The sequence below is a fragment of the Callospermophilus lateralis genome, chromosome 6 (genome assembly GCF_048772815.1).
Source record: "Callospermophilus lateralis isolate mCalLat2 chromosome 6, mCalLat2.hap1, whole genome shotgun sequence".
Lineage (NCBI taxonomy): Eukaryota > Metazoa > Chordata > Mammalia > Rodentia > Sciuridae > Callospermophilus > Callospermophilus lateralis.
In genome coordinates, this window is record NC_135310.1 from 128,208,396 (window position 1) to 128,223,840 (window position 15,445).

The 15,445-nt window shown below is 36.0% G+C and overlaps 1 protein-coding gene across 1 annotated transcript in view; it reads left to right on the forward strand.

The window, feature by feature from the left end:
* The first annotated feature begins 8,454 nt into the window (after positions 1-8,454).
* The window catches only part of LOC143402068 (uncharacterized), a 50,442-nt gene continuing 43,451 nt past the window's right edge, over positions 8,455-15,445 (forward strand). Inside the window, exons 1-3 of the mRNA XM_076859555.2 lie at positions 8,455-8,621; positions 12,520-12,634; positions 12,790-12,963. Of these exons, the coding sequence (XP_076715670.2) occupies positions 8,455-8,621; positions 12,520-12,634; positions 12,790-12,963 (456 nt within the window). The remainder of the gene's footprint in view (positions 8,622-12,519; positions 12,635-12,789; positions 12,964-15,445) is intronic.

Here is a 15,445-nt window from a genome sequence, read left to right on the forward strand (position 1 = left end):
GAGCCCAAAGCAGTGGTGTTTGCCAACCATGTACTGAAGGTTTTGAAAATGTAAGCAAAAATAAACTTTCCTTCTTAAAATTGTTGTATGGTATAGTAGTTATATTAATAGATAATTATTAACAGGGAAGGAGATACTTTTTAATCAAAATTTTGAGCTTTTGTTTTTTTTTTTCAGTTTATTCTTTTCCAGGTTTTAAGGCTATTTTGAAGTGGAACTTAATGTATCTCAATTTTATATATTAAGATTTACATTTTCATTTATACTGGTTTTGCTTCAATGTTGAGTTTCTCTTCAAAGTCAAATTGGAAAAAAATGATTGAGACTATAAATTTGATCCATTAGATCCTCCAGTATATATTCTTATTTAATATACATAAGCTTATCTCAAATGATTTGGAGAGTTCTTCAGGCTGGGCTACTTGATTTGAAGAGAAGGAAAATTTAAATTAAAAGCTTCAAGTTATAAATGCATTTTGGAACCAACTCATATCCTTCTCAGCTATATTGGTGTTTATATATTGTGACTTGTTAACCAACTGTGGGAAATTTCACTGAGCTGTTCCAATTATTATCTTGCAACTGTTGTTTTAATATTAAGTGATATTTTTCTCAAGACAAATAATAAGTATGTTTTCCACTGATATTTTGAGAGCCATATTCACTACACAGTTTTTAAATAACAGATACTTTTACCTCTAAATCTATTTTCTGACAGGGTACAGTAAGCAAATGTTTTGTGGATTTGTATGGAACATTAAATAACTCTACCCAATGGAAAATATAAACATTTGACCATGTATCTGAATCAAAACCATCAAGGTATGTTTCTATTGTAGATGTAATAAAATAAGATTTTGAATCACTCCTTCTTCATACTTATAAACCATTCTTTTAAAAATGATTGTAGTAGAGTGACATGAATTTAATGAAATTCTTAAAACTATATGAGCATCTCAATTACAGTTGAATGGCATTCCCTTGTCTCTCATTAATACTTGACCATATGACACAGAATGAGAATTCAGGAATGAACTTTCCTGTGGTTGGAAGAATGATTGATATTAGTGTAGAAACAGAGACTCTGTCCTTGAACCATAAATGCCCTTCAGCAGGGAGTAAATGCTCCTATAATTAAATACCTATAACTATAAGCTACCATAACTTCTATATTATGATATGTAAGTAAGTCATTTTATGTTGCCTTTATAAGGTATATGGGTAAGGTTACTTTTATAGTTTTTTATTTTTTTTGATTCTTATTCCTTTGTTATTCAGAAAGTTTTTCCTTGGAACCTATTTTCGCATTTAGCAGTATTTTGGATGCTGGAAAATATATAATATCATTTTTAGTTGGTATTCAATATTTTTTTACTTTTAATATTGGACAGGTTGTCTATCCCTTTCTGTTTTAGAACATGAATATATCTGTAGGGATATCAAATTGGGGTTAAAATAAATAAAGGACCCAAATGAAAAGCACTTAAGTTAGAAAACCAGAAGCCATTATATAAAGAGCATAAATCATGCTGTCTTTAGTTAAGTGGGTCCACATTTAGAAGGTCAGGGGCTCACCCTGCTTATGAATAGGTTGAGTTCTTTTGTAAGTCTTGAGTGTCATAATCTATCTATCTATCTATCTATCTATCTATCTATCTATCTATCTATCTATCATGTATCTATGTCTATGTTTAGTACAGTAATATAAATATGCAGAAAAACTTATACATACATGTGTACGTATGTAATAGGGCTTCCAAGAGACAGAGCATCATAAAATGATTATAGATATTTGTAGATTTTTAAGCTGAAACAATCAGTTCATACTGGCTATTATTTTTTTTCAGCATTTTTAAAGTTTGTGCATTATAATTGTACATAACAAGGATTTGTGTTATATATTTATACATGCACAAAATTTAACAATATAATTTGGCCAATATTGCTTCCCAGCACTTCTTCCCTCCCTACCTACCTCTCAACCCTTGGTCTTTTTCTTTAATTATCTCCCTTTGATTTTCCTGAGATCATCCCCAACACCTTTCTATTTCTTTTACCATTCTAGCTTGCACATATGAGAGAAAGCATATGATCTTTGATCTTCTAAGTTTGACTTATTTTGTTTAATATTATGGTCTCCACCCATTTTTCTGCAGATGACATAATTTCATTTATTTTATGGCTGAATAAAGTTTCATATTATCTCACTTCTTTTTGAATTCCTAGCATTAGGCACACAGGGAAGCTAGTGTTAGTCCATCATATTGATGATAGTAATAGCCCAGCCCTCCTTTCTCATTTGCCTCCAATTTTGGTGTTCCTCATTTGTGCCTGCCATGATCCTTTGGGTGATCTTTCATCCTTGTGGTGGAATAGTATAACTTGCGGTAAGGATGAAGGATACTAAGCCAGAGAAGAAAACAGATGGCTGTGGAGGGAACTCCATTAGTTTGACTCCATGTCCATCATCTTTTTTTCCTTGAGAAGCATGGGTGCCAATTTTAAGCCAGAAAATGTCTGTAGTATGAGGATTGCCTTCATCTTATAAAATTTTATTCTTCTTGTATGTATCACAGTATTTTTCACATGTGAACTATAATTCTATATGTAGTATAATTTTGATAATTATTTGACTTTCTCATTTTTTTGTGGTTGGGGATATGTTAGTATTATAATAAGGTTTTTCATTAATGAAATAGGTGGATTGGATCAGGTGATTTCTAATTCTGATTTCATCTTTGATACACCTTTTAATCTTTTACATTTATTTGATATGTGTTTCTTTTTTACTGAGCACCTAAAAACATTTTTTTTATTCATTCTATTTAGTTGTACATGGAAGTGGAATGCTCTTTGACACATCATACATAAATGGAGCATAACTTCTCATTCTTCTGGTTGTACATGACGTAGACTCATGCTGGTTATGTAGTCATATGTGCACATAGGGTAATTATGTCAGATCCATTCTGCTATTCTTCCTACCTCCATTCCTTTCCCCCTCCCTTCACTCCCCTCTGCCTTATCCACAGTACCTCTGTTCATCCCTAGGAACCCCAACCCTTATTGTTAATTAGCATCTGAAATTCAGTGAAAACATTCAGCCTTTGGTTCTTTGGGATTAGTTAATTTTGTTAAGCATGATATTCTCCAGCTCCATCCATTTACCACCAAATTCCATAATTTCATTCTTATTTAAGGCTGAGTAATATCTGGTTATGTATGTATACCACATTTTCTTTATTCATTCATCTGTTGAAAGGCACTTAGACAAGTTTTATAGTTTAGCTATAACATTGATGTGGCTGCATCACTGTAGTATTCTGACTTTAAATCCTTTGGGAATGAACCGAGAAGTGGGATAACTGGGTCAATTCCAAGTTTTCTGAGGAATCTCCATGCTGCTTTCCATAATGATAAATTGAAAATTTGCCTTCCCACCAGCAAGGTATGAATGAACCTTTTTTTCCTACATCCCCCCAACATTTATTGTTGCTTGAATTCCTGATAATTGCCATTCTGACTGAAGTGAGATGAAATCTCAGTGTAGATTTGACTTGCATTTTTATAATTACTAAAGATGAACATTTTTTCATATATTTGTTGATGGTATTTTTCTGCTGTGCAGTGTCTGTTCAGATCCTTAGTCCATTTATTGATTGGGTGGTTGTTATTGCTGTTGTTATTATTAATATTATTATTAGTAGTAGTATAAAGTTTTTGAGTTCTTCATATATCCTTGAGATTAATGCTGAAACTGAGGTGCAGGTGGTAAAGATTTTCTCCTGTTCAGTAGGCTTTCTCTTCATATTATTGTTTCTTGAGCTGAGAAGAATTTTAAAGGCTGCTTCTTTGATTCCATCCCATTTATTGATTCTTGATTTTACTTCTTGTGCTGTACTGGTGTTGTTAAGAAAGTAAGTTCCTAAGCTTACATTCCTACTTTTTCTTCAGTTAGTTGCAGGGATTCTATGTTTTAATGCCTAAGTCCTTGATCCACTTTGAGTTGTGTGCAGGGTGAGAAGTAGGGGTTTAATTTCATTTTGCTACATGTGTATTTCAAGTTTTCCCAGCACCATTTGTTGAAAATGCTACCTTTTCTTCAGTGTTTGTTTTTGGTGCTCTTTTATAATATTAGATAACTGTACTTATGTGGGTTTTTCTCTGTGTCTTCTCTTCTTTGTCATGGTTCTGGTACTGATTTTGATGCCTCCTGCATCACTTTTCTTGCTAATGACTGCTTTGCCTATTCTGATTCTCTAATATTTCCAAATGAGTTTTATGGGTGATTTTTCTATTTCTACAAAGGAACTCATTGGTATTTTTATAGGAATTGCATTGAATCTGCAAAGCACTTTGGGTAGTATGGTTAATTTGACAATATTAATTCTGCCTAAGATAGGCAGAATTAGGGCATGGGAGATCTGTCCATCTTCAAAGGTCTTTAATTTCTTTCTTCAGTATTCTGTAGTTTTCATTGTAGAACTATTTCATACCTTTTCTTATATATATTCCAAAGTATTCTATTGTTTTCTGAGGCTATTTTGAATGGGATATTTTTCTAATTTCTTTTTCAGTTCATTTGCCATTGACATATAGGTACATAAGTTATTTATGGGTGTTACTAACCCAATGAATTTTGACGTATTGTATCCCTGTTCCCATTTATTTCTGAAATTTTTTCTCCCCTGATTGTATCTGTGATCCAATCCTAATCCAAAGTTGTATATTTTAACCTCCAGGCATTAAAAGGTTTGTTTCTTGTCATTAACTTCTTATTTCTTTCATTTATGATCTTATAGGGTGCAAGAAGTTATCTCTATTTCTTGTATTTACCTTGTACTCAAAAATATGATTTTTTTTTGGTTCAAGGGATTGAACTTAGAGGCACTTGACAATTGAGCCACATCCCCAGCCTTATTTAGATACAGGATCTCACTGAATTGCTTAGCACCTTTTGTTTGCTGAGGCTGGCTTTGAACTTGCAATCCTTCTGTCTTAGATTCCTGAGATGCTGGTATTACAGGTGTGCTCCACCACGCCTGACAATATAAACTATTTCAAAGAATGGTCATTGTTTCATGGAGAAGCAAATGAATTTATTGTTGATGGATTAAATAGTCCATAGATGTCTGTTCAATCTATCTGATTAATGTTTTCTATTTAGTTCTGAAGAAGCTAGGCTGGCAGGGTTTTTCTTTTTGGGTGGGCATGGTACAGAAAGGTTTCCCCAAACATCAGCAGTGCAAAGAGTATGCAGTGTGGTCCTCACAAGGCCTTTCATCTGCCACAAAAACTCTGTGTTCCATATGTGGCTCCCTCCAATTGTCACCTCAACCCCCCCCCAACACCAGACCATTTTATAGGAATCTTGTTTTGTTTAAAAGCATTGACCCAGGTGTTGGGTATATGGCTTAGTGGTAGAGTGCTTTAGCGTGTATGAGAACCTGAGTATGGTGCTTATCTCTTTAAAAAATGACTTGCCAAAATTATTTTTGCCAATGAAAAAGCTTATCAAGGGAGATTGAGGGATACTGGCTGATGTGGGCCATATGTGGAGGTCCTGACCTGGAAGCCTAGAGAAGCAGAGAGTCCATGAGTGTCTCCATGCATCTATTCACTCATTTGGCAAATTTTACTGAGTCCTGGAAGATAAAGTGCAAGTCAGTTATGTAGGTTAGAACAGTGTCCAAGATAATATGTCTGGTCTCCTTCATTTCAGTTAATATTTAGGGGTAAAACAAATTAAGTACAATAAATACAATAAAGAAGGCTCTGTAAAGGACACAAACTAGGCATTCAGTGTTCATGGTTCCAAGACTGGCTTGCTTCTGAGTGAGGGCTTCATCATCCTGTGATGGCAGGAAAAATGGAAGCAAGGTGCTACCAGAGGCATTGGATTAAGTGCAGGGATATGAAATAATGCCACAGGCCCTGAGGGGAGGGAGCAAGATCAAGGGAGGGTACAAAAGGATTACGGAGATCATTGCCTGGTCATGGGGACTGTGGATCATGGTGAGTATTTTGAACTTTATTCTAAGAGGAATAGGAAGTCATCTGTGCCTGAATCAGGGTGGGTGTCATGGGTTGGCTCCTGGTATACACTTTCTTCATTGAACTGATTTTGTTTTAACCCAACTGTTATGTTGTTCTCCCATTTTCATTATATCAAGGTCTCTAATTTTGTTGGACCATTCATTTAATGAAGACTTTCTGTATTCCTTGTTTTACCACATTTCTCTGATTCTTCTTGACCCTAGTAGCTTGAAAAGGTGCATGCACATTTGAAGAAACCATTACTTCTTCCAGACTTAAGGACTTATTTGAGGATGAGAAAGCTTTCTCCTGCAGAGCAGTATGGGAGGACATGCTGACCTAGTATAGCACTGGTCTAGTGGCATGGAGCAACATCTTTGTTATCTGAGGTTGAAGGATGCATTGCTCCTCTTTTAGCAGGCACAACTGTTGGTAACATGAGAACCTTCATGGTCATTGGTGGTTAGAGCTATGGGAAATCTAGAGTTGCTATGAGGACTAGCTGGGTCATAGATAGTGCCTCTAGATCCATGCAGAGAAGACTAGAAAAGGTGAAAGCCATATGGGCCAGGCAGTGTGCACACATTGGTGCAGTGTCAGCTGCAGGCATGTGCAATGTAGACAGGCTACCTGTGGGTAGAGAAGTAGTAAGGAAAAGCTAGGACCAAGGACAGAAGTCAGGGCTGGCAAAGAGTGCCTATGAGGTGGGACCTAGTTTGTTAAAGCACAGGACTGCAAGATCAGATCTGATTGTAGACACATAGGGCTTCAGGGAAGGACCAGAAGCAGAGCTTTGCCTGGCTGCTGTATATCTACAGATCTGGGGCCTAATCATGGATGCATAAAGCTAGAAACCTCACCTGTGAATTGAAGTATGGTGGCAGGGACATGGAGGTGTTGAGGATGGCTGAAAACATGCACTATTTTTTTTGTGAGTGGAACTGAGGAGAAACGTGTGCAGTGGCACAAAACAACTCTCTTCAGGCAAAGCTACATGGTGGTGGGGATAGTTAATGGGACTCTGGGTGCTTACATATGTTAATATCACCATGAAACAGAGCTGGTGACACATGTGTATGTAACTTCAGAGGCTGCTAAATATGGCAAGCAGTGGCTCATGGCAGGTGTTGGAAGTGGTATTGTGCATGTGCAACTGCCAGTCCAACATCTGGCAGTGTGTGTGGATATGGCTGCAGGTGTACACCCATCACATGGGATTGTGCCTCCAGTATGGACTGCAGCCTTCATGTCCTCTTGCACAGGAAAAGGCTGTTTGGGGACCTTGGGTCTGGATTTGTGGCAACTATAGCTGAGGTTACTTTGGGTAGGCAGAATCTAGAGGTAGTGGTACAGGTGCTTGGAGACTGAATGCAAACACCTTTGAGGCTTTTTGTAGTAAGGAAAGATGCAGGGTTCCTCTGTGGCTGTTGGTTGCCTCAGTGGCAAAAACTACTGCAGTCTGTTTGGAGCAAGCACTTGAAGTATGTAATGGCAAACCCTGAGGGAATGCCAGAAATGAAGGCTAGAGTTGTTTACAGAAGGAGACAGTGCAGAGGTTGTGGGGATTCTGGGCAGAGTAGCCATTGGGGATCATGATTTCTTCAGCTGCAAGTTGATTCATGTGTTGCACCACTTCTTCTTTGTTTCAGGTCATCTCCAAATAGCTCATCTATTCTTCTCTGCTCAGTAATCTGGGTTGGGAGAAACTGAATCAGGACATTTTGGTACTACATTGGAAAGCCTAGAGTGATGGTTGTTACACTATTCTCCTTTTGCTTTTGAGTGGAACTGGTGGGCTGTTTACTCCCTCTTTGTGTTGAGCAGAGCTATGTCAGGGAGTGGATGATGCAGCAGAGTGACACTAAAATTGCTTTTGGTGCAGTTATTCTGTTGTTTTCTTCTAATCTGTTGTTTTAAGTTAAATGCATTCCTGAATTTTTCCAGATTTTTTTAATGGACATCTTAAGTCAGAGATCTCCTTTTCTGCCATTTACTGAATAAAGTAATAGGAAGAGTGCAGTATTTGTTTCCTGCTGTGGACATAGGCAGCTGTGCAATGGCAGAGAGGATGAGTCCTGCCCACCCAGGTCTGGGTGTGGGGGGTTCTCACCTGCCCACCATTGAGGCCCACCTGATTCTGGTGGGGCATCTCACTCATTGTATGGGTCTTGGGGGGGTCTCAGGGGAGTCCCACCCGGTTCTCGGTGGGGTCTGCATAGAATAGCCAGGCGCTGATCACAGTAAAGGGGGCGTACCTTCCAGGAGCCAATCACCTAGGGCCATGCAAATTGTGGAATGTGCATTTGTGTTTATCAGTGTCACCTGGCAACGACTATTTTGCCAGTTGGTTGGCAGATAGGTAGTGGCAACCTGCTTCGGTAGGCCACTTGACAGAGGTTTTACCTAATTGTCTTTAGGATGGATAGAGCCTGGAGAAAGTTTATTTATATAAGCCTGGGAATCAAGTTTTTCGGATATAACCCTCTTGGGAAGATCCACCAGGCTGCAAAAAATTGTGAACTTGGAAGAATTAAACGTTATCTGGGACGTGGATGTCATGTTGATCGCACGGATCATAAAGATAGGTAATAGGGTTTGGGAGGCCAGGGACTGAGGGGTAAGGGACCAATGGGCTGATGGAATTGAAGCCTGCACCATCCAGGCTGTGCCAATGGGAGCAGAGCAGAAAGGATACCAGTTCTCCTTTCACCAGAATATTTAACTTTAATATCCTGTGGAGTCCTCAATATCCAGGACCTGCACACCTTGGAAGTTCAGTACCCAGGACTTGTAATGGGCAGCTAAACAAAACCAAATTTTTCACTGGTTTCCCAGACACTTAAAATTTCCCTATAAGGTCACTGATTTTTTTTAAAAATAAATACACACAACAGATTTTAATGTACACATTTTCAAAAGCATTGAAAATTTTTCAGATGTAATCTATTACCTGTTGTGTCCCAAGAGCCTCACAAGAATTCTGAATTGGGAAGATGGCTCCATGTTCTTTCTTCTTTTTTATATTTTTAAAATTCCTTCACACTAGTATGTTTAGGGGTGTGTCTTCCACCTCTAAAAATAAGATTTTACTTATTTCTCACATGCTTCACTCATTAATTTATGAAATTCTTAGGATAACTTGGTGTCATCTTAATCATCCAACCATTTTCATAACAACAGTGTTGACAAGCCCTGAATTTTCTGCAAATACTTCATTAACTTCAGTTAGTGAAGTTAACTACCTTTAACTACCTTTCCACAGAGGACACTAGAGTTCACTGGCAGCTTTCACACTTTCCAAAACACCAAACACAGCATGCTTTTTCAATTTTGTTATCACTTTAGACTAAAGTAAAAAAGCATCTGCCAAAAGCTTCTTGCACAAAATTCCAAAATTGCTGATTCCACTGTTCCAGTACCCTTTCCTGTAGTTATCCATTACTGTGTATCTGTACAAGCATATAGAGTAGAGCATTGGTTGAGAGCATCCAGGCAGTGCAAGCTCTCAGTCACCAGGGCCAAGGGAGTAGCACACAAAGGGTGCCTAGTCTGTATAGTGCTGCCTGCTGCTGCCCTACTGTAGCTTGCCCTACTCTGTTCTGAAGGGACTAAGAGTATCAAAGGTAGGCCCTGCTTGTGGTTTGTGCATTAGAATACTCATTGACACCAAATGTGAGCTCTCTTTGTGGTTATCAATTTCACAAAAAACAAATAAAAATATCTGTACATTTTTTAGTTCCACACGCAGTCATTTAGGATCATGATGACACTAAGAAAATGTTTGCAATGAACAAAGACTTGCCATTCTGTGTATCAAAATACATTATTAACTTTCAAAAATTACTTGTTTGCCAATGGCCAAAAGATAAGTGACTGGAACAGGATAAAAAGAATACTCAAATATCTGGAAGGAGAGTAAAATGGAATTGGTAGGTAGTGGCATGCAGAGTTTTAAATGTGGCACAGCAGTTATCATTAAATCATCTATTTGAGGAGCAATAAACAGCTCAAGCCATAATCAACAGCCCAATACCACTATTCTTCATCTTCAAAATATTGTAGCTGAGAAATTTATTTCATTTGTTAGACTTAAATTCCTTCTATTGCCAAGGACATAAATATTTTTTCTATGTTCATATGTCACTGTCACTTGAGCATCTGTAAAATTAAGAGTATTTTATCTGATTAAATTAGAATTCCAAGGTTGGAAATGTAGCTCAGTGTTAGAGCACTTCTTGCATGTCAAAGCAAAGGGTAAGGGTGCAATCACCAGCAAAACAACAACAATAACATTGTCATCACCATCCACATAATAAATTTTAAAAAGAGAGGTAGGAAAAAAAGAAGTCTTCTTTCAAATTCATTATTTCTTAGAACGCCTTTGCCAACATGAAGAAAGCATTTATGTTTTCTTCTAGTACATTTCTATATAGATGTCCTATAGTGCATTTCATCTATTGTATATATTACTATACATACATTTCTTATATATGTATATTTTATTTTACATATGCAATTATAGGTTAATAATTTTGTTTTGGTGAGAATAGAAGAGAGCAAGTATAAAAGATTATTACTCCTGAAAAAATATTGCTTTACTTTATAAAAGTTTCACATAAAAATACTAAACTTCTCAACTTTAGTATTTTTAAGTGAAACTTTTATAAAGTAAAGCATTAGAGAATTATTCTTTAATTTTATTCATTTGTACTCATAAAATGAATACGTTTTTAATGCGCAAGAACTGCACAGCTACTTATTTTGTATTTGACACATTCTACTATCTCAGAGAACTCTTACGTAAAAACTTTCTAGGTGTGACCAGTTAATTAAAACTGACGTGATAGGACTCAATTTCAAATGAAACATTTCTTCCTCCTTTTCAATCATGCATTCATAGAGGTAAGAAATTGTAAGAGTCCCTTGTGAAAAATTAAGACAGTATTAAATACTGAACATTGAAAATACCTGATTTATATATAAATCCCATATAAATAAATACTGAATTAATTTAACCATACTAATTCATTTGGGTTCTTTTTCCTTTGGCATTAAGTTTGCTTTCAGTTTGGCCTTTTACTGTTATTATTCAGCCTACTTTACCTATCATACTTTTAAAACTAAATTTAAATGCCATCCATGTCATGAGAACTGCCATAAATCTATTGTTTGACTCACATTTCACTTAAGGTAAGGCACCATGAATTATGGTGGTTCTTTATTTTGTTTATGAAGAAAAAAATAAATGCTGCCAATTATAGTTGTAATGCAGCCCAAATTATTAGTGGGATTCCATTGTCAGTGTTGTTAAAATGATAAGAAAAAAAATCCTCTTAGACTCATTGAAATACATAGTTTTAAAAATATATTTTTAAAACTCACTACAATACTACTAACTTATTAATTGAAATACTCTTAGTTGATAAAAAGCAATAATATTGATTACAATAGCTACCAATTATGGAGCTGTTGCTGTTGCTACAAAATCTTCAGATGTTTTATATAGATTCTCCATAAAGCATTTTGGTAGTATTCAGGGAGATACTCATTTTAATCCTTACTTTTTTAGGAAATTGAGGGAGAGTAAGACTCTGGAATAACTAGTACATCACAGAGTCTAAAGTAGAATTCAAACTGAAGATGAACTAAATCTCAAGTTCATCTTCTTTCTAGGCAAGTGGGCTGCTCTGCTCTGGGGATGTGGTTCTGTGGTAGAGCCCTTCCTTACCTAGAATGCTTCAGGCCTGGGTTCTATCCCCAGCAATATGAAAACAAAGCAAACAAAAATAAGTAAAATCAATGGAACCAGGCACAGTCACACCCATGATTCCAGTGACTTAGGATGCTGAGGCAAGAGCATTGGATGTTTAAGACCACAGTGGGAAAATTAAGGGGGAGAAATGAAATACAGTATAGGGGGTAGAGAGAGAAGAGGAGAGGGGAAGGGGGGAGGGGGGATAGTAGAGGATAGGAAAGGCAGCAGAATACAACAGACACTAGTATGGCAATATGTAAATCAATGGATGTGCAACTGATGTGATTCTGCAATCTGTATACGGGGTAAAAATGGGAGTTCATATCCCACTTGAATCAAAGTGTGAAATATGATATATCAAGAACTATGTAATGTTTTGAACAACCAACAATAAAAATTAATTAAAAAAAAGACCACAGTGGGCAACTTAGTGAGACCCTGCATGAAAATTGTTTATATAATAAAAATGTGCTTAGGATATGACTCATTAGTTGAGTAACCCAGGGTGCAATCCCCAGCAGTATCAGAAACAAGAAATAAGAAGAAAATGTCAGTGGCATAGGCTGATCATTCATTAATAAAATAAGTAATGACAGCTACTAAATATTGTACTTTTGTCATAAGAAAATAGAGGAATTATGAGCTACTTAATGTTTATAATTGCATAAATAGTTGTATATTTCAAAAGGTACCTTATGAATTCCTAATAAAGCTTCTTACTTGCACAGAACACCTCTACATTATGCCTGTGCCTATGGCAATCCAGCAGTGGTGGCTCTTCTAGTGAAGAGGAAATGCAATGTCGACTTGTGTGACAGTGATGGCAACACACCATTGATGAAGGTAGATATACCAGTGGTTTTGCAGGAAATGAATTTGATGAAATGCTTAGAAGAAAAATTGGTTAATGCCATTTAGTTATAACTAATGAGTAAAATGTGAAATATTTTTCTTGGATTTCCAAAATTTACAATCTTTTTCTTGGTTAAAACCAACAGGCCCTACAATATGAGGAAGAGGAATGTGCAATTATTCTTCTAGAACATGGTGCCAATCCAAATATTCACAACAACAAGGGTGAAACTCCGCTCCACTATGTTATCTTTTATAGGAACACATTAATAGCAACAAAACTGCTTTCATCCAACGCAGATATTGAAGCCAAAAACATGGTATATACATCAATCACTATTATTTTAAAAATATTTAAAATTTTTCTTAAAATTAACAGTAATGCATGTTAAAAAATACTGATTATAAGCAAATTTTCTTTTTATTAAAATACTAGTAAATGTTGGGAGTTCTCCTTGTGTTCTTCCTCCTTCTTTTGTAGTTCATGTGTGTATTTAGTTTGCCTCCATCAGTTGAATCCACACTTAGAATTCAAGAGACTCATGCAGAAATCTGAACTTCAAGCTTCTGTGAAGGAACCTGATGCGGTCCCCTTGAACCATAGTACTGTGTGGTGTGGTGTGCATGGTTTGCCTCCCACATGCTGGGCACACATGTTCTTCAGTTTGCTTCTGGCAACTGCAGCACTTACTCCCAATCACCTACTTTGCCTGTATAAATGAGGTTACAGCTCCTCTTTTTAAATATAGTGTGATAAAGATTTCATGGTGTTTTCTACTGATATACAAGAATATGGACTACATAATATATTATGAATCTTTTGCAAATGGGATTAAGTGTTTGAATTTAGAATTTGGAAGTTAAATAGTTTTCTCTATATATACTATAAAAATCATGTTCCCACTGGAATTTTTGAAAGGCTGATTATGTCACTCATTGCTAGAATGGATAAATTATTGCTAGAAGTAGATAACTCATGGATTTCACCAGCTGTACTATGAATCAGTCTTCAGCTTTGTTCCTTAAAGTGCAAATGTTTAGTGCCTTTTATGATGCTACAAGTAATCTGTGTAGATCAGCATAAATCTTGATGATACACAAAATTCTGAATTAAATTTTGCCTAAAATTATAAGTAACTTTAAGTAGCAATTAAAGTAGATGAGAATAAAAAGAATTTTGGAAAATAACCAAGCATTATGTTACCAGGATTGTCATTACAAGTGAGAATACATTTTCAATGTTATTTTTATTAGAGTTTATAGTTTTACATAGTAGTTGAATTCATTCCCCCAAAATCTTACATGCATGGAATTCCAGTTGAGTCATTGATTTCCTCTTTTCCATCTGTCTACCCCTCCTCCTCCATTCTCCCCTCCTATTCTCCTGGACCTCCTTTCACCTGTCTATTTATTTATATTTGGTTGATTCTTTTTTACTTATACATAAGGGTGCAATTACCTGTGGTATATTTATATATGCATATAACATGAATTTTAAAGATTTCCTTCTTCATTGCCTTCCCTTTTTCATTATCTCTGTGCCTCTCCATCTTCTTTTTCTACACTAATGATCTTCTTTACATCTTTTGATATTCTGTTCTTCATTTCTTTTTCTTTAATTAACTCCAGCTTCCACATATGAAATATTTTACCTTTGAGTTTCTTATTTGACTTATTTCACTTAGCATGATATTCTTGCATACCAACTCATTTACCAACAAATGACATAATGTATTTTTATGGCTGAGTAATACTCCATTGTATGTATGTGCACCAGAATTTCTTAATCCTTTCATCCATTCACAGGTACTTGGTTTAATTTCATAATTTACCTGTTGTGAATTGTGCTACTGTAAACACACATGTGACGGTATTAATATACAGTTACATGTAAAATTTTGTTTTACTAATTTTGGGAAAATACTGAGTCATGGGATAGATGTTTCATGTTGTGGTTCCCTTCTTAGATTTTGGGGAATCTCCAAAGTGTTTTCCAGGGTGGTTGTACTAGTATGTAGTCCCACCAACAGTGTAAACATGTGCCTTACCCCCACATTCTTTTTTTTTAACCAGGGAGAGAGAGAGAGAGAGAGAGAGAGAGAGAGAATTAATATTTATTATTATTACTTTTTTCATCTTCAGCAGACACAACATCTTTGTATGTGGTCCTGAGGATTGAACCCGGGCCACAGGCATGCCTGGCGAGCGCACTACCGCTTGAGCCATGTCCCCAGCCCCACATTCTTACTAGTATATATTACTGTTTGTGTTCTTGATAATTACCATTGTGGCTGGAGTAAGATAAAGTCTTAGGGTAGTTTTTATTTACATTAACATAATTGCTAAAGATGTAGAAGACTTTTTTATATATAGTTTGGATATTTGTGTTTCTTTTGAGAAATTTCTGTTTAGTTCTTTTGCTCAGTTATTGACTGGGTGGTTTTTTTGTTTGTTTGCTTGGAGTTTTAAAAAATATTTATATTTTAATTCTTATTGGACACAATACATTGATTTTATTTATTTTATGTGCTGCTGAGGATCAAACCCAGGCCCTCACATGTGCTAGGTGAGTGCTCTACCACTGAGCCATAATCCCAGCTCTGCGATAATTTTTTTTTGAGTTGGTTATTTCTCTTTGTTAATCCCCTCTCAGTGGGTTAGTTGGAAAATTTTTTTCCAATTGCATAAAAATAATATATTTTTGTATTGAACTTTCTGACATGTAAGATAAATATCTTTCAACTTATAATAAGAGAAGACACAGGAACAATTATGAAAAAGCAACATAGTTTACTCAGACTC